This window comes from Pseudorca crassidens, chromosome 4 (genome assembly GCF_039906515.1).
Source record: "Pseudorca crassidens isolate mPseCra1 chromosome 4, mPseCra1.hap1, whole genome shotgun sequence".
Classification (NCBI taxonomy): Eukaryota; Metazoa; Chordata; class Mammalia; order Artiodactyla; family Delphinidae; genus Pseudorca; species Pseudorca crassidens.
The window spans coordinates 29,905,246-29,932,164 of NC_090299.1; the positions used below are offsets into that span (position 1 = coordinate 29,905,246).

Sequence of the window (26,919 nt, forward strand, 5' to 3'; positions counted from 1 at the left end):
GATTCTTAACCACTGCGCCACCAGGGAAGCCCCACCTCAAAGCACTTTTACAGAGTCATGAACCATACAAACTAAATGCTGTAAAAGGATCATTTCATTTCGTACTCCAATGAAATGCAAATGCCCCAGAAGACTGAGTTGCCTTTTGAGCCATAAACGTGAGCAAGTTTTTTTTTTTTCCTTTAGCTACTTAGGTATATAATCATTCTCCAAATGCCTCCTCTCTGTTGGAGTTGGGGGTACCTGACATACCACAGTAGGACATAAACTATCTTCTGTCTTTTCACTGGTAAATTTGCTCATCTGAGTATAGAAGAGGTCAAGAAACCCTCCAAAGTTGCCCATAAATTAAAGAAAGTTAAATGATCTAAATAGGAGTCAGGTGCCATGTGAATGCAGACATCAGCTAATGGCGTTTGATTTGCTTAGCTATTTGAGAAGATTGTTCTTGTGGGAACACGGGCCTTTCATGTTTGCTTGGTCACCTCCTGTCACTCATGACTCTTGGAGATGGATAAGTTCAGACTAAATCAATTATCCATTGGATTCAGCATTTATTTGGAAGACTAGCTCCCAAATCACAAGGCTGTTCAGAGTATATGGTGGACAGTATCAAATTACCCAAGACATTTTAAATCATTTGCGGAATTATCTTAAATTAACATATGATTCAGGATTTATTTGGTAACTTGCAAACCCCGAGGCAGCTTTGCATACTGAAAAGCAATGGATGTGCAGTTGCAGGAGGGATGAGCCACAGCCAAAGCTCCTTCTGCCACAAACTAAGCTCCACAAGGAAGGCACTTATGCTTCACGCGCCTCTTCTCTAAAACGCAGATGACAGTTTCTGTCCAGTCGACTTCACATGGTTGTTGTACGCACTTGAAGAAGAAGTGATTTTTAAAAGAATCTTTTGAGAACTATAAAATATTTTATCTACATATCTAGATAAGAATGATAAAGAAGAAGAGTACTGTGACAGCCTGAATCAGAATTAGCCTTATCACGCTAGAAAAGACTCTGGGGTCTGTTTGTAAAATTAACAAAATTAATTCATTTTGAAGTACCTACTATGTGCCAGAGCCTTATGAGGGCTCAAAATACGGTGGTGGAGAACATAGACAAGGGCTCTGTTTTCTTACATGATTATTTATTGAAGTACAGATGTAATAAGCACAATCAAGAAAAAGTACTGGGTTCCAAGAGAGCTGAAACAACTCTCGCCTCACCTGGTCAGGAGACTAGGAAAGGCTTGCTGCGAAAGAGCATATTAAGCTGAGATCTGAAGGATACACAGGACTTGGGGAGGTGGGGTTAGAAAGAGCACTGTAGGCCGAGAAAACAACACCCGCATGTTATAGGAAAGGCCCGTGTAATGGAAGCAGGCCATAGAAAGCTGGGGATAGAAGGCACAAATTGAGGCTGGTGAGGTGGGTACAGGCTAGTTTCTCCAGGGCTCAACAGGCTACGTTAAGAATTTTACATTTTATTCATGAATTTAGAAGAATTCGTGATTTTAGTGAATTTGACAATGAAACTTTTTAGGATTGAACCTCTTTGCCATGTTGTACACAGATCTGCTTGCTCCATGTGACTCTGTCTTTGGAGAATAAAAAGATATGGACCTAAAATCTAACATAAAGTTTTCAATTTTTTTTTAGTATAGATACTTGTTTGAAATGAAATTTCACAACAAAATATAAATAAGACCCCTTTGCCTAACACAGGTAGAACTAAAACTTTACAGGCTAAGACAAAATAGAACACAATCCAGGGAGGGAAAGACGAGGTGATCTTCACCAAGACATTTATTCCGCACGAGGCAGAGTACCGTCTCCAGGCATGAAGCCAAACACAGCCTGTTATATATGTATTCCAAATCTTTAGCCATTTTGTCACCCCCCCATGCCACCCACGTGGCCTAATTTACTGTCTGTCATTCACCTTGGTCTTTGAGTCCCCCAAACATTAGCCTTTCAAAATATCCTCTGTGAACCTCTAGGGATTCCTAGTGACTTTGAAAAGGTTCTCTATACTGCTAATATATATTATGTATATTGTTTCATTCTACCACATTGTCTCCACATCTGACTATGACCTTGGAGGCTGGGGCTATATTTAGCTAAGTATGGTATCACCAGCATTTAGCACGGTGTATGGCAAATAAATAGTCACCAAATGAATAATACTCCTAACATGACCATGTTTCCAGTCATTCTTTTCTTGATATGAATTAATTACTTGGTCATAATTTTCAAAATCTTTGGTCGGGTCACTAACTTCACATATCTTAGTTTTCAAATCTGTAAAATGATTGTGATAAGGGTCAAATTAGAGGATATACTTAAAGGACCTGGTAAACTCTAAAGTTCTGTAAAAATTATTATTACTAAAAATATTCACCTCTTTGTATTTTATCAAAAATCACACTGATAAAATCCTCTAAGAAGGGGTAAGAGGTCCCAGGGCCTCGAAAATTGTAGTTTGCTGACCACAAAAGCTGTGGTTAAGTGCATATAATGCCCTAATGTGGAGTTCTCAAATTTATTTTTAGCCACATAGTGTTAAAATTAAGTCTCACTCCGAAATATAAATAAATAAAATGCTTCAAAGCAGAGCTGCACTGATTGAAAGGCAGAGACTTAGCATGAAGAAGAGGTGGGGTTTGCAGAAGCTTTAGGGCTGAGCTAAGCCCAGTTTGAAAACCACTGGCTTCATGAGTGAACACAGACTCTAAAAGAATTAGGTTTCCTAAAGTCGTTACATACTGAATAAATTATTTAGCATTTTGCTGATAAATGGGCAATATATTATAGAAGAAAAAAAAAATCTAACATTTGCTGTTTGTGGACTTTCTGGAGCAGCTGAAGCAACCAGCCTATATTTGCTTATCAGCGACCATCTGCTTTTCACACTGACAGAAGTAAAGCTAAATGGGCCAAACACCAAAAATACTAGGCATGGATGGGGATACACCCAAATCTGTCCTGGCCTATTTTTCACTTTTTTTTCCAAGTTAGATTTCTTCAAAAAAGATTCAGTCCAACAACCCTCAATGAGTAAAGTTCATGTCCAGTCTTATATGGGAGCCATCTTCCTCAGATAAACCATTCAGAAGAGAAGGACCGAAGCTTGAGTCCAAAGTTTGTCTTCGCTAGCTTTGTGTAGATTTAGTCAACATTAAGTTAGAGAGTTCATTCAGAATTTCTAATTAGTAGGATGGAAATTATTGGAACCAAAGCTGTATTGGAGAACTCATTATTCATACCTGACACCATGATTTCAGCCACTAGCATATGCTGAGATTCTGTAATATTATCTTCAAGCTCTCTACTGCTGGGTAAGATGTCCAACGGTATTACTCCATTACTCAGATCTGCTCCACTACCTATTGAAGGCCAACGGATACAATTAATTTACCTTTTGTGATTCAAGAAATGTTTGAGTTAATTTATATTTATGACTGTTTGTGTGAGTTCAGACTCTTTCTTAGAGTCGGAGGATTCAGAAAAACTGCCAGGGTCTCGGTGGCGTAGAAAACCTTCTCTGCTACACTACACCCTCTCAGCTTTACTCCATGCACTTATAATTGAGGGTGGGGAGAGCCAGTAGGGAAGAAAGACAGGACTCTTCTCGGTACTGGCAAAAACAGTCAAAGTAGAATACCAAAATCCTCGTGAACATAATCAGCCCATAATCACTGCTCGCCATTACTGAGGACAAATTAGTGAGATGATCTCCCCAACCTGCCTTTCCTATATACCCCTTCTCCTTTAAGCTGCTTATAACATTTATTTTAGCCTGATTTTGCCAGTATTTAGAAATGTGGAAGGGCATAAACAAGCTATAATTTAACATAGGCATGGGACCCATGCAACTCCCCAGAACATGGAAGAAATGGATCCCCTAAAACACTGTGTATCCTCTAAGTGTGGGCCATGGATCCCTGGGGTCTCACTGCATGGCAACTAGAAGGTCAAAACTATTTTCATAAAAGGCAAATAACTGTATTGTTATTTTCACTGTCAACATTGATAAGCGATGGGGCAAAAGCAGACAGGGGTGAAAGTGTGGTGCTTTAGCGTGAATCGTCATGATACTAGTAGCATGTTCTCTACTGTGGTCATGTTCTTCACAGCCACATACACATACACACACACACACACACACACACACTCACACTCCAGTTTCACCTTTAAAAGCCCATGATGGAGCAGTAAAATTACTAATTTTTAAAAATCTTGACCATAGACTACCTGGCTCTTTAATCTTCTGCGTAATGAAATGGGAAGCAACACATAAAACACTGTGCACACACTGAAGCTGGAGGAAAGGCTCCTGTGAACTCTCAGAGATACGAGCTAAAACTAGGCTCTTTTTTTTTTCATTGAACATGATTTTTACCTGAAAGAATGTTTGATAAACTATGTCATTAACATTTGGGGATTTGATATTTTCTCAACAATGAATGAAGTGATGCTGTCACTTCAAGGAAAATTAGCTCACGGTGCTTGTTGCCAGTAATAAAATTTAAGCTTTCAAGTGGAAAGTAGAATTCTGGAAAATTTTCCACAAAAAAATTTTAACAAAATCCAGACACTCAAAGACTTTGCTGATGAGTTTGATAATAATAATTAGTTAATGCTATTGTAGGTATATTAATGTGATATGTGGCAGACTTGTGTAACTCAGTCAATCAATATTTTTAAATGACCAAAACATGATGCAACAAAATCATGCATGGCGAAAGATCCACTCAAAGTACAAAACAGAACACTGGGTTTTAACACAGCAGAGGACAAAATGTTCATTGATATGGCTTCAGATTCCACATTGCAACTAACTCTAAGAAACTACCACCTGTCTAGTTCTGATATATATAATATCAAAAGAACATATACAAAAAAGTCCTCTGAAAAGGCTATTAAGCAATCTTCCCTTTTCCAGCTCCATGTGTGTCTGATTTTCTTCATAGGCTTCAAACAAAACAACACACCAACAGCTTTAACAGAGGGGCAGATGGGAGAATCTGGCTGCCTTCTATTAAGTCAGATATTAAAGATATACACGTAAAACAACACCATTCTTCTTACTACATAGTTTTGTTTGGAAAAATAGAGTTATTTCATTTATTTTCATAAAAACATGTTCCCATATAATGGAATATTACTGTAACTTTAATAGAGATACTAAAATTTTTAGTCTTAATTTCTAATACCATAAATCTTGATAAATATAACCCACACAAAGACTCGAGTTTTTCAATCATTTTTAAGAGTGTAAAAAGGCTCCGAAACCAAAAAGATTGAGAACTGTTATCCTAAGGCAACCATTGGTAGAAAGTTCAGAAAATCCAAACTATTCAATTCTGGTCCATGGATAAATTAATCCATTTATTTGCTGTCAATGTCACCTAACATATCATGCCTATTGGATAAATATGAATTTTTAAAAAACATCTAAAATAAAATTTAAGTTCTCTTTGGTATAAGGTATCAAGAGATGAATCCAAATACAACTTACCTGTTTGGATACACATTCAAGGGAAGTAAATCAGTACTACTGTTTACATGTCATATTAGATCTCTTCCCTCAAAGTCACGTTTAGCTTTTTGTTTTGTTTTGCTGTACGCGGGCCTCTCACTGCTGTGGCCTCTCCTGTTGCGGAGCACAGGCTCCGGACACGCAGGCTCAGCGGCCATGGCTCACGGGCCCAGCCGCTCCGCGGCATGTGGGATCCTCCCGGACCGGGGCACGAACCCGTGTGCCCTGCATCGGCAGGCGGACTCCCAACCACTGCGCCACCAGGGAAGCCCTACGTTTAGTTTTTAAAAACGTGGATCACAAGCCTTGTCGAGCTGGATTCCCTACACCTGTTTGGTATCCTAAACTTATTTATTACAAAGGACTTTGCTTTTCATATAAAGACAGTCATGTGGCAGGGGGTTTATATATGACTACCTCTAAAATTGAGGCCATAAAACTTCTAAACAAAATGTCTTTGAACCTTCCCTGAATTGGTAAAATACTGGCATTTATTTCCAAGGATGGGCTACTCCACCAAAAATGGGGGCCTGGAGCACTGGAACTTAAGACTTGGAATATGATCTTTTGTTCATTAATTTTACAGCTAGAAGAAGTCAATTGAATTTAGTTTGTAATGAGGAGGCCAAACTCATTGGTGGGGTGGGGTGGAAGACAGCTTGGCATCGCTAAAAGCAAGGGAGCTTTTAAGAATACAAAATATTAAAAATTAGCACAAGCATAAAAATCAATGTAGGACAATATTCCTGAGCTAAAGTAAGACAATTTGGCCACATAGTTTATCATATTACCTGCCAATATCTGATGGCCATTCAGAGCCAGACACATTCTTCCATCTGGAGCTTTCACGAAACCTTCACGACACAAACACTGAGCAGTTCCAAACCTCTCTTCGCAAATATGTTCACAGCCTCCGTTTTGATGTAAGCAGGCATCTGCTCCTAGCAGAGAGGAGGTACATTCACAGATGGGCTTGGAGATGAAAAGGTGTAAAATCAGTGTACAGCTTTGGGAGAAAGAAACTATCTAAATGGAGCTGTTTATATCAAGAGCTATTTCAGAAGAGTTCCTATAAAGAGCCACTGGTTCTAAGATAAGCTCAGAATGTGATTACCTTAGGAGTATTGAGTTTAGCCAGTACCTTTGTTCAAGAAGCTACTTGGGAAGATAGGACTCCTATTTCCTGACTTATAATCTAGTCAGACTGACAAAGGGTGATTCAGAAAGAAGAGTTATTGTGGGAAACTAAGTGCCTTTTCCATCTGCTTACCTACTCCTGGCTGAAGCTCACTCACTTGCATTCTCAGGAGGTGGGGAAAAGCCCAGTGTAGGCAGAAGCTTCCACTGCGGGTTTCTAAATCGCTCCCCCCACCCATCCCTGCCCCTGCCCTTAGTGCCTTTAACCCAAAAGTCTCTGAAAAGAAGCAAATAAGTAAAAGCTACTCAGGAGAAGAAAAGTTGAGGTTGGAGGGATAAAGCCCAAACTTATTACCAGACTATCTTAGTTTACCAAATCTCAGGAGATCTTAACATCTACCCAAATTAGTGAGAAGTGCAACACACACCCCCTTCCCTGCCGTCAAACAATTAAAATAGTTGCAGATGCCAGTCAAAGAAAGACTGTGTCCAGTGTACCTGGTTTTGCCAATGGATGAACTACAACCAGTGATGAGGGCTTCAGCATGCTGCCTCGGAGACGTACCCTATTTTTGCCAGTCCTCTTGTTCACCCTTATTACCGATGGCATAGCCCAATCAGAGAACCACAAATGATCCTCAAACACAGCCACAGCAAATGGGTGACCTGGAAGCAGTTGAGATCCATTATAAACATCTTGTCTTTGCCATGAATATTTTTAAAAGGACAAGGCCTGAAACATATACCCAATTCCTACACTAAGTCAATTCTTTAATACAGCTGCTAAGCAATGTATGAGCCACTTCCTTGAGCCACCTACATCAAGGAGAGTCCACATGATGAGGGAACCTCTTCTTAGAATGGGAGCCTGGTGGTATGAAGTCCTAGCAAAGCCCATGGTCATCGAGCATTCAGAGAGTGGGAGAATGTGGGTGACTGACATAATACCACCAATAAGAAGAGGACCAGAGCTTCCCTGGTGGCTCAGTGGTTGAGAGTCCACCTGCCGATGCAGGAGACATGGGTTCGTGCCCCGGTCCGGGAGGGTCCCACGTGCCGCGGAGCGGCTGGGCCCAGTGAGCCAGGGCTGTGGAGCCTGTGCTCCGCAATGGGAGAGGCCACAACAGTGAGAGGCCCGTGTACCGCAAAAAAAAAAAAAAAAAAAAAAGAAGGCGACCAGGGCAGGAATGTTTCCATGTTCAGTGATTCTATCACTATTCATAGACTAAACAACTTGACTGGGTAAGTTGGGTAAGTTATTTTACCCCTCTTTGTCTTAGGTTCCTTGTCTTTTGAATGGCAATGGTAATAAGTAGTAGACTAAATTTACAGGTTTCTGTGAATTGAGATTTTTACAACATTTTAAAAAATCTAAGGTAATTGAATAACAGCCTCCTCAAATTCCCATCTCCACCAATACATTTCCTTTCCTATCTCTCCTCTTAACTAAAATTAGTCCATTGACTGTGCTCCTGCCTTCTCTAGGACCTTGTCTGTCAATTACTCCTTTCATTTACATTAATTCTCTTCTAGTCTCTTCATCTTACCAGCTTCTTTCCCTTAGCTGATTAATATGTTCAGGTCTCTCCTATCTTAATTCCCTCATCCCCTTGACCCCTCTAACTTCTTTTTGTCTCTTTCCTTCCCTTCTCAGACAAGTTTTTTGGAAGTTATTTATTATCTGCTGCTTCCATTTTCATGGTTCCAATCAACCCCTAAGTGGCCTCTTCTGATCCTACCTCAACTAAACCCGCCTCTCCATGCCACTGAAACTGCTCTGATAAGATATTCCAGTATTTAGTAAGCTGGGAAATGTTTTAATATACTATCTCAAGTGGTTAGAGGCCAAAGCTAAGGACCCCTAGGTTTGGAAGCTTTTATCACATCCAGTCACATTCCCCAGGCCAGTCTTTTTGCTAATGAAAAATGGATTTGGTGGATTAGGGTGAATGTCTCCCCCTACTGGCAGCAAACTCAAACGATTTTTCCCGGTGTAATGAATCTCCACCCATCATTATTGACCAAGGGCCATTAAGATTCATTTGGGTCTCTAGCCTTTGTCCCAAATTAAAGCCATAAAAGCAGGAAGGGAATTTCCTATATAGTTATTGTTTTGTTTTGTTTGTTGTGATAAAAAAAACGCATAATACAAAATTTACCATCTAAGCCTAAGACTTAACCCACAGTTTCAGTAATGTTAAATACATTCACATTGTTGTGCAACCAATTTCCAGAAATTTTTTCATCTTGCAAAACTGAAAATCTATACCCATTAAACAACTTCCTGTTTCCCCCTCCCCCTAGGCCCTGGCAAATACTATACTACTTTCTGTTTCTATAAGTGTGCCTGTTCTAGATACCCTAAGTAAGTAGAATCATACAATATTTGTCTTCTGTGACTGGCATATTTCATTTAGCAAAACGTCCTCAGGGTTCATCTATGTTGTAGTGTGTGTCAGAATTAGCTATCGTTTTTCAACACAAACCCCACACTAGATATAATCTTCCTCATTTTTTGTTTACAGGAGAGCCACAGTTGAACTACCAGTAGATGGCACTGTAATGGTGGGAACGGTTATTTAGATGTACACATACCAGATTATTTGTATTTGTATCTAATAGTAAGTTGCATTAGTCACAGATTATAGCAATACAAATTATTTACAAAATATCTCCTATGCTTTTTTTGGTTTAGAATATGATGTCTTTACATTCTAGTTAGGAATTTCCAAATCCCTTTATACCTCCAAATATCAAAGCTATAACTTTACATTTATTTGGGAGATGTATTTTTTAACAATGTACGTCTCCCCTACTGACTCCATAACTTCACAGGAACCATAATTGTTTTACTCTCCACTGTATTTCCACTTCCTATAATGGTACATGGATGATGAAAGTCTACAATCGTACACAAGTTTATAATTTATTGTGAAGTATGTCAATTTTTAAAGAAGCTTGGAAGTATGTAAAATTTTTAATTATATTTATCTTGATCTATTTAATGTATAATACAAACCTAGAAGTTCATTACCAAACAGAAAGGGCAAAATAAATACCTTACATGGATTATTAGTTTGTTAGCTTCTTCCTAAAAAAGAGAGACCATGTTTTTCATCTTCCCAACCAACCAGTTTCTAAATTCCCAAAGCATCTCTAACATCACCCTGACTTTCATTTCGACATCCAATCTGTTACCAAATCCTCTTGGTTTTTCATTCACAGTGATTTTTGTAATATTCTAATCCTCCATTCTACTTTTTAAATGGTAATCTTCTAGCTCAGGCCTTTATTAACTGTTGACTGAACAATTATCATAACCTCCTAACTCATTTCCTTCTCTCCACATTCCAATCCAACACTTACACTGTTACCTAAGTGGTTATCCTGATATACCAATATTATCAGATACATTTCCTGCTTAAGAATATGCAATGGCTCCCTAGTACGTTCAGAATTCATTTCAGTTAACATATTCTGGCAGTACTAACCTACAAAGACCAATTTTTGCAGCCTTATCTCAAATGATAGTGTTTTATCACCTTCTATTTACCACATGGCCCAGTTCAAATACTGTCTTTGCAGATTCCCTGAGTCAAAATGAATCTCCTACTGCTATATAATGTCATAACAGTTTGTACTTCTCTTTTAACAGTTAGCATAGGCTACAGTGTTTCAAAACTCTTTATGAAAATACATGACACCCCACGCAAAATCTGAAAATATAATAGGAGGGAAAACTGTATTAACCTTTGCACATGAATGGCTAAAGATGATACTGTCACTTGTGAAAATGACATTTGAGAAAACGTAAGAAATGGTAGTAGCTGAATAAGTTCTTATTCTTAAAGAAGTTTTAAAATGGTTAATATTTTCATTCTGATTTTAAGAAATCTTGGCAAAGAGAAATGATTATGCATCACTATTTTTTATCCAATATTCCAATGTTAATCTTTGTAGCTCATAAATCTCTGGAGAAATCTGTTAGTCTGTTTGTCTGTATTCCTTTCTCACCATATGTTTAAGGGTGTGTGTGTGGGGGGGTGGTGAGTGAGTGTATGTGTGTGTGTGTAAACACATTTTGTATTTAACACTCATCAACACTCAATCAAGTTGAAGAAATCACCCATTCCAAAGCCTCACCTACATCGTTCTGGGCAAGTCTTTGGCGTTTTGAACCATCCAGATTGGACATTTCAATCACAGACTGCTTGGCATCGCACCAATACAACTTGTCAGTTAAGTAATCAATTGTTATTCCACTGGGCCAGACCAGATCCGAGCTAGCTATAACCAGTCGGCCAATGCCTTGAAGGGAAGAGCTTTCAATTCGTGGATTAATCCCCATCTCAGTCCAGAATAATCTCCTTTAATCAAGAAAGCATACAACAAATAAAACTTGCAAGGAAAAACACTTCTTTCATTCTTTCATTATTAAAAACATCAATGTAAGTCACTTTAGGATAAACTAAAGTGGTACAGCAAGGAATACAGAAAGAGAAAGTAGAGCACTGAATATTGGACACATAATTTTCAAAAGCAAAAAATTACCTTCTCTATGTACAGCAACGTGGACAGAAAATGCTGAATTAAGGCTCAGACGATTGGATAAGAAAGGAATTCTTAGTTTAAACACTTGTAGTGTATTACTAATCAAAGGTGTTTGAGTGCATATTCTTAAATCAGCGTTTCATGCTACAAAAGGCAATGGAATCTTGCTAGCCTGTCCCTCTGATATGCATATGTAAAACTTGCTGTATATGTAAAATTACAACGTAAAGGGAAGAGCATATTTATCTATTATCCTGTTTTATACTATGTGCTCAGTTAACTTGGTCCATTTTCAGTTCTGTAAAGCAGGTGCTGAGGCATATTTTTTGAACTCAATATGGTTCAGTATCTTTTCACTGGCTTGTTTAGAGATGGTTACATTCTCATGGTTTGAATCATGTGGCTGGCTCCAAATTAATTATCTATTTCTACCAGTTTATTATTTCCCACAGGCCATCATAAAATTTCCATTATAAATAAAATAGGATGAGCTTTTATCCTTGATTTTTAACTAGGAAGGAATTATTCTCCTTAATTCTCTAACTTAAACCCACATTTGTCACTAATTCATAATTAACAACAGAGAGCCTCCTAATATTTCACGATTTCTCTTTCCTCTTCCCTAAATCTAGGAATGACCTATCACTGGAACTCATGATTTTTCTAAATAGAATTCATAAGCCATGCAATCCAAATATCATCCTCTCTCAAGAAACAATATAGTTTTTAAAGAAAGTACATAGTGTAAAGGGCTTATGCATCGTTGATGAATGAATTACAACCCACTTCCTTTCAAAAAGAAATTGAATTTGCTTAAAATGAAAGGGTATCAAAACAATAAAGTTTTCTATAGGAAAAACAAATCAAAAGACATTAAAAGGACGAGGAAGTTATGCTAGCCATACCATTTCTGAACATTTGAACAAATCTCATGGATTTTCTTGGTTTCTGATTCCACTGACCACCTGAGGTCTTAAGACAAATTTCGGACACTAGCACATCAAACATAAACTGTCCTATGACCTCCACAGAAAGGGCCTTATTTTCACAAATACTTACTTGGCCATTGGATGAACAGCAAGTCCTCGTGGCTGAGAGATGTCCTCCTTAATGATTATTTCACGATACTTCCCATTTAAATCACTCCCTTCAATGAGAGATTTCCTAAAATGCATGTAATATAAAGGGGCTTGTTATATCAACTTTACTTTTTAAACAAAAATACTTGTTTTCCCTGTTGCAAAATAGGCATTCTAAACTCCCCTATCACAGGTGTGCACATGAACACACACGTATCAGGAGTAACACTTACGCAAAGTCTATTGGTTTTTTTTTTCACACAGTGTTTAAATTAGTTTCCCAATATTTATCCCAAGCAATTAAAACACACCGTGAAAGGGTAAGGTAAGAGGGTTCTGTGTCAGTGGCCTGGCAGGGATAAAGCCAGGAAGTACAAATGCCACCATCCCCTTCTCTTCACAACCTCCCAGCTCCTGGTGGAACCAATAAAAGCCTCCGCCTGGCGTTCACAGATCACAGGGAGGAAGGAGAGTAGACCTCGAAGGGCCACAGAGACAACCAACACAAGGACAGTAGGAGAAGACTTACACTGGCTTTAATTTTCTTCCATCTGATTCTAAGACAAATGGGAGTACTGAAATACTCTTTGCTACCCGTTCCATTAAAAAATAATAATAACTCTTTGGAATCTGGCAGGGGAGAAAATTCTTGCTTTCTAATTTTTCCATTTATTTGTCAAACAAATCTTGATGATCAAATAGACACTTCCTCAGCCCCTAAGGGCTGTGTCAGGGATTGACCTAAGCACTGGATGAGCCCCAGCAGGTTCCCTGAGCAGGCAGGACCACAACAGAGGAGATTAAAAAGAACCTCCCTGGGCTTCCCTGGTGGCGCAGTGGTTGAGAGTCCGCCTACCGTTGCAGGGGACACGGGTTCGTGCCCCGGTCCGGGAAGATCCCACATGCCGCGGAGCGGCTGGGCCCGTGAGCCACAGCCGCTGAGCCTGCGCGTGCGGAGCCTGTGCTCCGCAACGGGAGAGGCCACAGCAGTGAGAGGCCCACGTACCGCAAAAAAATAAATAAATAAAATAACCTCCCTTCCCCACCTCGTGCCATCTGCCCAGAAACACAGAGCAAGACCGGTCCCTCCACCCTGTGCTACAAAACACTCAGGAGACCTTCTGCAGGTGGCTTGTTCAAGTGCCCTTTCTAGACGGGGGGCCGGGGCTTGATCTATTCTTCCTCATGGGCCATATGCAGGAGGGAGATAAAGGTAAAATTGGCTCAGGGCCTGGGCTGGGCCCAATACACTTTGCAAACTAGCAACTCAGGGCAGTGGATAATTTGAAATCATTTATACTCCAGCGCCACTTTTTTTTTTTTTTTTTGCGGTACGCGGGCCTCTCACTGTTGTGGCCTCTCCCGTTGCGGAGCACAGGCTCCGGACGCGCAGGCTCAGTGGCCATGGCTCACGGGCCCAGCCGCTCCGCGGCACGTGGGATCTTCCCGGACCGGGGCACGAACCCGTGTCCCCTGCATCGGCAGGCGGACTCTCAACCACTGCGCCACCAGGGAAGCCGCCAGCGCCACTTTTAAAAGATAATTTTATTCCCAGATGAAGTGGAAGGTATTTTTGAACTCAATGTGTCAAATTCACTCAGTCACAACTGTCACTGTGCCTGTTCCCTTGAGGGAAGGAACTCTGAAGCCACTTGCTTGTGACCAGGGGAAATAAAACTGTCAGTTCTGATCTCATTGTTACATCATCTCTAAATTCTTACTGTTCTGAGCAGGAGTAAGGTGATGAGAATTGAGACCGACATAAGCTCCTGACTCTGGAGCTGTCTCGGGCAGGATTGCTGGAATTTACTCTGAAAGCTCCCCAAGGGGGTCACCCAATAACACACTTCTATTTGATTCAGCCACAAAGCACACCTTGAACTCCGGTGTTGGTCATGAGATAGCAAAGACAAGGGCGGACATTTGGGTTCACGTGAGTTCAAGCATAACCCTCAATCTAGTGGAGCATCTCTCTCTTCATATTTGTTATCTAATTGGTCTCAGTGCCACCACTGGGATCCTCTAAACCCACCCAATTTCCAGGGCAAGGGTTGTCCATCCAGAACCCCAGAAGAGTGATTTTTTTACCTCATGGTAGTTTTTGTTACCTCAAAAGGATGAGCAAACAGATACACTGTTTCCCTCTTGATTTTTTTTACTAGGCATTTGACTTTGCGAACCAGGATTCCTTAATACTAAATACTAGCACTGCCAGTGGAATGATCAATCTGCTTCCTTCCTACAGTTAGATGTTAATCTGAATCTGTCTTTTCCTAAGCCAACGTAAACTGTAAGCATCCATTCTGGTTCTTTGACTTGGTTAAGAGTTACTATATAATCTAATATCACAAGCTTGGAATCCCAGTTATTCAAATCCAATTTCTAGCTAATATTAAGGTTTTCAAACTAGAAACCTCTCATTTCCAGACAAATTAAGGGTTTTCTCTTAGCAGCTGCCGAGAACATGAGAAGGGCTCGTTATTACTCAAGTCAGTGAGCTAGAGAATTTAAGGTCTGATCCTTCAGGATACGGTGGTGCCTATCTCCTGAAGGCATTGCCTCAGCATTAGGTACTATGGTGCTATTAATCAAACACGTGAAATTAGAGGTGCCGTGCAAATGTGGGAAATGTGAGGAGACCCGGCATGCTTAGAGGGGCCCAAAGTGCCAGACATCTGCTGTCCTAATCAACGTTTCCTAAAACAGCCATGTACAAACTCTGTTATTATGCGCAGCTAAAATTTTAAATGTCCTTTTAAGTAGGTTCAAAGCAGAGAAGGCCATTATTAATATTTTTAGCATTGTTATGACTGAAGTTGACTTTCATTTGTTACGTGACACTGGGTCGAGGACATTTAACTGACCCTGGTTGTAGAGGGCAGTACGTACTATGATTATGAAAAACACAAGCTTCGGAAATGGTCATCCTTGAGTTCAAATTCCAGATCCAGTACTTGCTGGCTGCTTGACCTCAGGAAAGTTATTTTACCTCTTTGATTCTCAATTTTTTAATCTTTAAATTGGGGATAAGAAGACTTACCTTTTGGGGAGTCAATATGGATATAAAGCTCTTAGTGCAGTAGCTGGTGCATTTCAGTTATTCAATAAATGAATAAATAGCCAAAGGATATGGGCTTCCCTGGTGGCGCAGTGGTTGAGAGTCTGCCTGCTGATGCAGGGGACACGGGTTCGTGCCCTGGTCCGGGAAGATCCCACGTGCCACGGAGTGGCTGGGCCCGTGAGCCATGGCCGCTGAGCCTGCGCGTCTGGAGCCTGTGCTCCGCAACAGGAGAGGCCACAACAGTGAGAGGCCCGTGTACCACAAAAAAAAAAAAAAAAAAAAAAAACCCCAAAGGATAAAGGAATGGAATGAAGGTATGGTTAAATGAATGAACAAATGATTGAATCATTTAAAATATACTCACTCTGGTTCTAGAAATGCCATATTATTGATAACTGGGCACCACATCAAGCATCTGGCTCATGTTTAAAAGCCTGTTTGTTTCCCACGGGTTATCCAGACCAGAAGAGATTTTCTGGGACGTAGAAAGCCTACCCTCAAGCATATAAATCCACTCCCTGGGACTTCTTCCTCTATGTTGGGACCACTGATTTCAGAGGTGAAACCCTAATTAATTCTCTCTTCTTTTAGTTTAACAAGGTTGCAGAGCTGTCAGAGGTTTGGGTTGGCCACCAGGTCACGCCATAGCTCTAAGTTACTCTGAGAGAGTATCCCAGAGCACGGAATCTCTAACCTTCTTCTGTGACGTACTCCGTGGCTGGCTCCTTCTTGCTCAGAAGCAGGAAGTGGGCTCTCATCAGCACACACAAGGGATGCAGCCGCTTCCTTCTTCCCCCTTCTCCTACCCCGTTCCTGGGGCTGACAAGGCCACACATGCACACACACACACACAAACACACACACACATACACACCAAGTGCAGCGGTGCTTCCTGCAGCCCCAAGAGCAGTGTGCCCAGAGGACAGACACACCACAACTTCTCTCTGGTCCTGTTGTTGCCCATCAGAGGGAAACAGGCCATCTCTCCCACCCTGAGAGCCAACATATGGGTTCTAGAAAGACTTGTCATTTAAATGTTGTGCAACCTTGAATAAATCACTTAGCCTTTCTGAGCCTTCGTTTCCCCACCTGTAAAATGAAGGGAAGTTGATCCCTGAAGCCCCTTCCAGAGCCCCCTCTGGGAGTTTCCATCCTTCATTTGGCAATTATTTATGCATGACCTGATGATATTTCTTGTACCGAGATTTAGACCAAGCATTTGTATTAGTTTTCCCTGTGTACATGTGTCTTATCTCCCTGGCTAAACCGTAAGGTGACTGGAAACATGGAGTGCTTCTCAGGCTCCTGTGTATCTCCCATGCTACCTAGGAGAGAGCCTGATCCACAGCAGATGCTCAGAGAATGCTTGTTGATTATATCCAGACAGGTTTTTGTGTTTCCCTGAAACACAAAATACATGAAATGCAAAAGCCTGAAATGCAAAAATACATGCTGTTTTCTTGGTCCTCAAAACTTGCCCATGCCTACAGACCTTGATGAAAGATACAGTCTTGATTAAAAGGAGGAATGTCCTGTTTGGTGGTGGGGAGGGGGTTGAGGGACTGTGGACAGCACTGGGGGCATCTTTCCTCCGATCCCAGTCAGGTGCCCAGCAATATTTTCCTGTGTTCGAAGTGGAGGATGAAGCCAGCTGTATTACCTATCCAATCACCCCTCTCCCATGTGGCTTAAAACTGAAAGAGGAAACCTACCGTCTGTCTGTCCAATAGAATTTACGGCCAATCCAGTCTACAGCAAGACCTTCTGGCACACCTACTTCTTCCTCAATAAGCCTTTCTCGCTGGGAACCATCCATATTTGCTCTCTCTATCCACTTTAGGGCTGTATGGGCAAAGTATATCTACAAAAGAGAACACAGGCATTTCAGTTTGATTTGTTTAAAAACTTAATGTGGAATATATACAAATGAGGTTAGTAAATCTTTATATTATACAGTACAATAGTTAAGAGCTGGGCTTTGGAGATAGACACACCTGGAACTGAACTCCACCTCGGTTGCTTCCCAGATATGTGTAAACTTAAGCAAGTTTATCAGTGTCTCAGAGGCTCAGTTTCCTCTTTGGTAAAATGGGGATGATACTATGAAGCGCATTAGTTTTATATATATAAGTTCTTAGCCTTGTGCCTGGCACATATTTCTATTGCTATGGGTAATTTGCTTATCTTTGATCATTGGTCAATAACAAAGCCATCATACTTGAACTCTAACGGCTTCTACAGCCTGAAAGGGAACAAAGATGAGCAGTTTAATGGGGGCTGCAAGCTGAGCTTTAACTTCTACTGCTTGATCCACAGGATTCCACTTCGCTGCAAGTCAGGAGACACAGCTGCCCCTCCCAGTTTTGACACTTATTTGTTTGATTGCCTTGGTTAAATCATTTTTATTTATTTATTTATTTTAAAATTGAAGTGTAGTTGATGTACAATATTATATAAGTTAAGGTATATAAGGTATATAATATAATGATTCACAATTTTTAAAGCTTATGTTCCATTTATAGTTATTATAAAATACTGGCTATATTCCCTGTGTTGTACAATATATCCTTGTAGCTTATTTTGTACATAATACTTTGTACCTCTTAATCCCCTCCACCTATATTGCCCCTCCCCACTTCCTTCTCCCTACTGGTAATTACTAGTTTGTTCTCTATATCTGTGAGTCTGCTTCTTTCTTTTTATATTCACTAGTTTGTTGTATTTTTTGGATTACACATATAAGTGATAACATACAGTATTTGTCTTCTTCTGTCTGGCTTATTTCACTGAGTATAATACCCTCCAAGTCTATCCATGTTGCTTCAAGTGGCAAAATTTCACTCTTTTTTATGGCTGAGTAGTATTCCATTGTGTGTATATGTGTGTGTGTGTGTGTGTGTGTGTGTGTAGGTACCACATCTTCTTTATCCATTCATCTGCTGATGGATACTTAGGTTGCTTCCATATCTTGGAGACTGTAGATAATTCTGCTATGAACATGGGGTGCATGTATCTTTTTGAATTAGTGTTTTTGTTTTTTTCTGATATATACCCAGGAGTGGAACTGCTGGGTTATATTGCTGGGTTTATTTTTAGTTTATTGAGAACCCTCCATACTGTTTTCCACAGTGGTTGCACCAATTTACATTCTCAATAACAGTGTACATGGTTAAGTCATTTAATCTCAATTTTCTCAGCTATAAAAATGACAAAGTCAGACTAGGTATTTGCTAAAGTTCCTTTCATCTCTAACTGCAGATAATTTCATTTTAATTAATAGATTTTTTCCAGCAGAACATACCTTGAAGATGCAAAGTTCTTTTTCAGTCTAGTATGCAGACTATCGAACAGGTACAAGAATAAAAAATTGCTATGGGTTAGCTGACAATTTAATGACAGCATATGTGGAATATTAACTGTGAGTACATATATGTACATAAACCTATCATCAATAATGAGAATATTCATAAAATGGTAATTAAATAAAGGATTATCATCTCTCTAGAAAAGGTTCTATTCCATAATACAAAAATGGGCACTTCTTATATTAAAAAATACTCTGCTGGTGCACTGCTTCTCAAATTCACATGTGTACCTGAATCACCTGGGAATCTCGTTAAAATGCAGATTCTGATTCAGTGGTCGCAGTGGAGCCTGAGAATCTGCAGTTCTAACACGCTCCAGGCCATGTTGATGTCACTGGTCTAAGGACCACAGTTTGGGAAGCAAGAAAATGAGAACATTGACCAGAGAAATGAAAAACCATGAATAAGCCACATGACTTAAAGTTCATTTTAGGTTTCCTTATTCACCTAGTTGTAAAAAATACTGACTGTGTGGGAAAAAAACTAATTTGGTAATAAATGAATCTTGAACTGATTCTATTAATTTTTTCCTGTTAATAGAATTCTTCTATGGAGTCAAATAGATTCAGTTCACAGAAAAAAAAAAAGAATTGTTTGCTAGTATTTAATTACAAAACTTCTATTTGCAAAAGTAGTTATATTCGCCTATCAATCCAGACCAATTAAACACAGAATCAATTTGCTTCACTCTATCTCTTTTGACCATTTACCAGAATGCTTCAAATCAGGAAGAAACAAAAGCACAAGTTTTAAAATTCTAGGAATTAATGCACCATCTAGTAACAACTAAGTCATTATGGAGGGAGATTAATAACTATGTAACTTCATAATTATTGGCTGATTCATCTCCAGAAGTTACTGTAACATATCATTTCAAGCACATTCTAACCTAGCATAAAGATAACAAGAAATTAAAGACCAAATGGTCAGCTGATTGGGTTGATAATTTAGAAATCCTAATATTTATACCAAAAAAACTTCATGTAAAATTATTATGTAAATAATGTTGTGTTAGACTGCCATTCACACATGAGCTGTAAAACTTATGTTTCTTGGTTTTCATGGTTAGGAGGTCACTGAATTTCCTCCCTTAAGGACATGTATTAAATGCAAATTAGTAATCCATACTTCTTATGCTGCACCTCAACCTCCTATTTCTCCCAAAACACAAATAAATAAAAACCTATTTATGGTGCTCTTCCTGTGTGTATGGCACTGTGCTAGCTTCCTATTCTCATTTCCAAAGAGGAAACTAAACTTCAGATTCTGTTCAAATTATCCCCAATAAAATGGCTGAATCACAGCAAGGAACAGGGTAGGGTTATGATAACAGAAACATCCTTAAAACTTTCTCAAGTGATGTTTTAATATCTACATTTAAATTTTTCTTTGCCTAATTGTTCTGAGCTTAGCAGAGGATTTTCAAGTAACCCAGGTCATCTGTTAGGATAAAATCCTCTACTCTGTCCTTAAAGCACAGCCACATCTCTTCAGGCAGCAAAACCGTACCTTATTTTCCACAGGGTCATGATCTAGGGCAAAAACCATTCCTATCTGCTGGCTGAGCAGGGTTCCATAATCTGTTCCGTCAAAATGCATGTGTCGAATATCTTGAGAATTGGCAAACAGCAAAAACGGTGGTGGTCCTAATAACCAAATTTAAATATGGTTGCATTTAAAATATGCCTTGGAACCCAAAAGGCACTTCTGACCCTTCCCGTTCATTGTACCCTCTTCCTTAATTTCTGCAGTACTTGTTTCTTAATTTCCCACCAGTACGGTGTAGGTTAAGAGAGGCAAGAAGACTTCCTTTTCCATGAGGTGATATACGGCCAGAATTTCATCGCTGGTTTCCTCCCTGTCTAGGTGCCTGCTTTTAAAATGCAAATTACTTATAGAAAGAGACAGTATTAAGTAACAAACATCTTAACTAAATGATGTAAGTCTTATGCTGTGTAATCTCCTTGATTCACACATATTGAAACATTAATATTAGCAGACTGTATTAATTCATGTCCAAAAAATACCCTTCTCTGGTCTGGACAGTTTTAAAATGGACGTATGATTATGTGAGTTAATAACTAGACCCCTGATAATTTTCAGAGCTCAGATTATGCTATATTAACTAAGGCCCTGAGAAGTTAAGAGTACTGGGGTCTAAGGCAAGCTCTGTAGGCTCATCATTATGTTATCCCAGATTACAGGCATAATGAACCTCAGGAGAGATTAAATCAATTTGGCATAAGTCTAGGATTTCCAAGGCTGTTGAAGGACATGAGATGTAATATCAGAAGATGAAAAAATAGTTGAAGCATACAACTTCATATTAAATTTTGTCATGAAAAGGACAGAACTTGTCAAAGTATTATGATTATTACATTCACCAGAGAGATAAAAATCAAATCAATCAACAAATATTTATTAAATGCCCCTTAACTATAAAGTGTTTTAAGACTATTCTGGTTATGACTTTCACATATACTGGAATGCCATACCTGATGTTATAGTAAATCTTTGCTTAACGCTAATTAACTTCAAAATGTTCCTCAAACACAGAATTATTATTTATATAATATTAATTTGTTATTTATATTTATAATGTGATTTGTTTTCCATTTCCAAAAATTAAAAAATCAGACTTTCTATGCAGAAGCCAAGAGCAATTTAACACTTTCTAAATAAAATGTTGTTTTTCACATAATCTTTTTTGCAGAGACACACTTTCAAATGTTCACAGCACTAACCTGAGGCTGTACAGCTCTTTTTGTCCAGTTGTAGGTCATAGCCCGGAATGCAGCCACATTCCCAGGATACTGGGCTAAGAGGGATGCAGAGCTGGCTACATCCACCATTATCGGGAGATGAACAACCTACAAAAAACAATTCCTTGGTAATGATGCTATGGTATTAAAAAAATATCATGTTTTCATCAAAATATTAAGGTGAACCAAATATACATTGCTTTTTAAAACCATTTCCACAATCATTCATACTGTCACAATCAAGCTTATTTTTCAGAGATTGGGAGGAAAATGTCACCATACTCTACTTCCCTATAACCTGACAGCTTCAGTGTTAATCCTTCACATCCCAATGACCCTTGTCTTCTTGTTCTATCACTGAATTTGTGAACAAGCACACTGGCGGCTGGCTGGAATAAAAAGTGCATTTTGCTGAGTTTGGCAGCTGGTCTAATTCTTCCTAGTGATTAACATATTTTTTTCTCTCTCACATTTTTGCTCTCTTGACTTCTTTTGCTCTTTTTATTTAAAAAAATGTCACACATAACTCTTTGCTAATTTTGAGTTATAGCCTTCACTCTATATGCTTAAGTCTCTATGAAGATAAAAGTAGGGAGGTATTCATAGGTGCAAGGAACAGGCTAAGCGCTCCACATCCACCACCTTGTTTAATGCTGGTCACAAATCCAGGAGGCAGGTATCATTAACCTCTGCAGATGAGGAAACTGAGACCAAAAGAGGGCAAGTAACTAGTCCAAAACTACACTGCTAGTAACTGGTAATGCTATCTCAGGGCTGTCTAGCTTCAAAGCTCTTGCTCATAACCACTACACTATGCTATCTAAAAACAAAACACAAAAATCTTATTTAAATCTATATGTTAATCCATTATGTAAATATCTTTCAATGTGTAATGTTGGAAAATCTATTCTCCTTTGTCAGTAGATGGATTTTTAGGTGTCAGTTAGAAAATGAATGTTTTCTTTTTTTTAACATCTTTATTGGGGTATAATTGCTTTACAATGGTGTGTTAGTTTCTGCTTTATAACAAAGTGAATCAGTTATACATATACATATGTTCCCATATCTCTTCCCTCTTGCGTCTCCCTCCCTCCCACCCTCCCTATCCCACCCCTCCAGGCGGTCACAAAGCACCGAGCTGATCTCCCTGTGCTATGCGGCTGCTTCCCACTAGCTATCTACCTTACGTTTGGTAGTGTATATGTGTCCATGCCTCTCTCTCGCTTTGTCACAGCTCACCCATCCCCCTCCTCATATCCTCAAGTCCGTTCTCTAGTAGGTCTGTGTCTTTATTCCTGTCTTACCCCTAGGTTCTTCATGACATTTTTTTTTTCTTAAATTCCATATATATGTGTTAGTATACGGTATTTGTCTTTCTCTTTCTGACTTACTTCACTCTGTATGACAGACTCTAGGTCTATCCACCTCATTACAAGTAGCTCAATTTCGTTTCCTTTTATGGCTGAGTAATATTCCATTGTATATATGTGCCACATCTTCTTTATCCATTCATCCGATGATGGGCACTTAGGCTGTTTCCATCTCCGGGCTATTGTAAGTAGAGCTGCAATGAACATTTTGGTACTCAAACAAACGATAGGCAGATAAACTTACCACTACAGGTTTTCCCATCTGTCTCAAGCACTGAGCCTTCAGGACAGAAACATATGGGACCGTCTGATGTCAGAACACAATCATGACTGCATTCAGACACATTGCTTGGGCAGGAAATTAATTCTAATTAATGAAAAATAAGGTCAAGATTAGTGTTAAATCAGATTTGTGGAAATTTGGTAAATTCAGTTGCTAACAAAAAAAATGATATCCTGAAAAGAATAAATTAAATAAAGATTGAACATTTATGAATTGCTGTGGTAATAGAGATATAAAAATAAAGAAAATGTTTCAATTCTAAAACAAATTAAAGAAGGACTTCTAATTTTGGAAAGTGACTCTAGTTTCCTCAAAGTTTCTTCTCTGACAATTAATACTTTTTATGTTATTAGTCATCAAAATTCCAAAATATTTTAAATGGAACTTGGGCAAATGATTCTCAAGTTCATCTGGAAAACAAATTACATGTGTAAGAAAACTAAAAACATTGTGTAACTATGGTTAGGTGTAAGAAGAGAATGAGAGGCTCTAAACAAATATAAAATGTATCACAAAGATGCAATAATTAAAACAGTGGGTAATGAGTACAGGAATAGACCAAGAGGATAATATCAATAGAACCAGACAGAAAGTTCATTTTATTTTTTTGCAATTTGTAAAATTTATTTTGTCACAATTTCAAATGAAATTAACAGTTTTGCACTTAACTAACAAATTTACTTATCTACCAAACAGTTTCTCAATGGTTTGGTTTGTCAGGAACTTTGTAGATATCTGATAACTCATTTGCTTATGATTCTGGACAGCTATAGATAGAATTCAGATTGCCCCAGTCTAAATGTCAAGGTTTATATCAAGCACAACGTTTTACAGTTTCTTTAACTTTTTAAATTAAGATATTATTTTCAAAGAACAAGGCTCCAGTTTACATCATTACCTTAAAAAAATGAAGATTTATTTCAATGGAAGACAGTTATTGTGAAAGCATTTTTTTCACTTGAAAGTTATTTTATGTAAACTTACGTGGATTTTTTTTGCATCAAAATATTCCCTGATAGTAATAAAGCAGGTATTATTATAAGTTTTTCAGAATATACCTTATAAATGAAATACAGTTATAGGAAAGATTGGAAAGCTCATTTTAGAAAAGACTCAAGTACACATAAGAATACAGTATGTGATAAAGGTATTTTAAATCATTGAGCATGTGTCATCCAGTAAATGGTAGAGAAATAAATGAGTAATGCTTTGAGGCAAAAGCTAAATCCCTACCATATACCACACATCAAAATAAGTTCCAAGTAAATCAAATATTAAAATGTAAAATATATACCATAGAAGTTCTAGCAGTTTTGACAATCAAGTGAGATTATGTGTGTCCTACTTGACACATAATGGACTCTAACATATTAACATCATGCACTTGAGTATATCTGCTCACAGATAAACCACATGATATTAGAAGAAGGGCAAATTCCATAAACAGTCACGAAGGTAGTGGGTAATTTCCAAGAACTTCATTACCATCCATCCATTTTTCTGTGCCTTGTTTCACAAGCACATATAACATCCAGACTAACATATTCTCCATCATCTGTGAAGCAGTACTAGACAATATACATGAGATTTTTTTTTTCTTTTTTGGCCGCACTGCGTGGCTTGTGGAATCTTTGTTCACTGACGAGGGATTGAAACCTGGCCCCTGGCAGTAAGAGTGCCAAGTCCTAACCACTAGACTCCAAGGAATTCCCACATGATTTTAAACATTCGTTTCTACTTAGCTATGTTGGTAGATTCAATAAGAAACCTATAAGAAGGTATCTGAGTATGTAATCCTAAATTTGAATTGAGAATATTCATATAAACTCATAATGTATTTCTCTTTTTAAAAAGTGTTTTCCTAACTCTGATGCCCTAAAACACTCAAAACAATAACTGACTTTGAAGCAGGTTATGTTTTCTAAATACAATTTCTCATAAAAAGGAAGCAGTGGCCTTGAGAGATTGCTGATTCTAGGTCTAGAACATGGAATGTACAAGACAAGCCCGGAAAATATGTCCTACCAGGTAAGAGAAAACTATCAAAGACTACTGGGGTCTGGAACCCATTTGAAGATTCTCCCAGCAGCCAAAGAGGAGACAACTTGCTCATCGGTAAGAATAACAACTGCAATGGGTTGAAACATATAAAAAATGTTAAAAATCCAAGGGTTCATAATAATACTTACAAAAAACAAATCTCCCAAAGTCATTGAAGTCACCATCACGCTGATGCCAAAACCAGACAGAGACATTACAGGCCAATATCTTTAATGAATATAGATGCAAAATGCTCAAGAAAATATTAGCAAGCCAGATGCAAAAGCACATAGAAAGGATCATACATCATGATCACGTTGGATTCATTCCAGGGTCACAAGGATGGTTCAACATATGCAAATCGATCGATATGATACACCACATCAACAAAAGGAAGGACAAAAACTACATGATCATCTCGATAGATGCAGAGAAAGCATTTGATAAAATTCAACATCCATTTATGATAAAAACTCTTTCCAAAGTGGGTACAGAAGGAATATATCTCAATATAATAAAAGCCATTTATGACAAACCCACAGCCAATATAATACTCAATGGTGAAAAGCTGAAAGCCTTCCCATTAAAATCTGGAACAAGACAAGGATGCCTACCTTTCACCACTTCTATCTGACATAATATGGAATTAACAGATGCACACTACCATATATAAAATAAACAACAAGCACAGAGAGTTATATTCAATATCTCAATACCCAACAAACTACAATGGAAAAGAATTTTAAAAAAAGAATATAGATATATACATATATATGTGTATAACTGAATCACTTTGCTGTATACTTGAAACTAATGTGATATTACAAATCAACTATACTTCAATAAAAAATAAAATTAAAAAACCCCATTGGCCACCTTTGGAAGGTGTTAAAGAACCAACCCATTATCCTAAATATAAGTAAACAAGGAGAAAACAGTTCATCACTTATACAGTCTTAACTGTAAGAATTGTATCTTGAAGTCACCAAACAGTTAATGAGAGAACATTCTTTTTATAAAGGTATTACAATTCATGATTAAAAAGAAATATTAGAACTAGATATCATCATTCAAATCCCCTGATGAAATAATGCATCTAGGAAATGAGTGTTAATGGCCACTACAACCATTCCCTGAAAGATGACTGGGCTCTTTCTTGCTCCCAGCAGTCTTCGCAGCTGCTCTGGGTTGGGGGCAGTCCTACCCTAAGGCAGAAAAATGGTGGCCGAAAAGAAGACGAAAAAGTTGCTGGGCCTGATGAACTCTACGCTGCAACTCATTATAGAAAGTGGAAAGTAAGTGCTGCAGGTACAAGCAGATTCTGGAAATGTTCAGACAAGGCAAAGAGAAACTGGTCATCCTCACCAACAAATGCCCAGCCTTGTGGAAATCTGAAATAGAGTACTACACCCTGTTGGCCCAAACTGGTGGCCACCACTACAGTGGCAATAATATTGAATTGGGCACAGCATGTGGAAAATACTAGAGTATGTATGTCACTGGCAAAGCCCACTAGGGTCCTCGGGAAAAATAAGATGGAATCTAGGTGATAAGGTCTAACCTCTTCTTTGGGCTTAGTCTCGTTTCAGTTGCATGTAGGGGGCCGTGTGCAGAGGCCTTGCGTCTAACACATGGGATCAGAGTTCCCAGCGCAGAACTGCCGCACCTGTTACTGCAGCTCAGTGGGCTGTATGCAGAAGCACTGTGCTCGACACCTCGATTCAACA

General features: G+C 38.7%; 1 protein-coding gene across 2 annotated transcripts in view; it reads right to left on the bottom strand.

The window, feature by feature from the left end:
* EGF (epidermal growth factor) overlaps window positions 1-26,919 on the bottom strand; it is a 94,486-nt gene that overhangs the window by 23,643 nt on the left and 43,924 nt on the right. For both annotated transcript variants that reach the window (XM_067735322.1, XM_067735321.1), the window contains exons 8-16: window positions 23,114-23,236; window positions 21,482-21,607; window positions 20,247-20,383; window positions 17,085-17,233; window positions 12,292-12,396; window positions 10,825-11,048; window positions 7,180-7,347; window positions 6,336-6,485; window positions 3,269-3,388 (exon numbers count right to left, since the gene is read on the bottom strand). In XM_067735322.1, coding sequence (XP_067591423.1) covers window positions 3,269-3,388; window positions 6,336-6,485; window positions 7,180-7,347; window positions 10,825-11,048; window positions 12,292-12,396; window positions 17,085-17,233; window positions 20,247-20,383; window positions 21,482-21,607; window positions 23,114-23,236 — 1,302 coding nt within the window. The remainder of the gene's footprint in view (window positions 1-3,268; window positions 3,389-6,335; window positions 6,486-7,179; window positions 7,348-10,824; window positions 11,049-12,291; window positions 12,397-17,084; window positions 17,234-20,246; window positions 20,384-21,481; window positions 21,608-23,113; window positions 23,237-26,919) is intronic.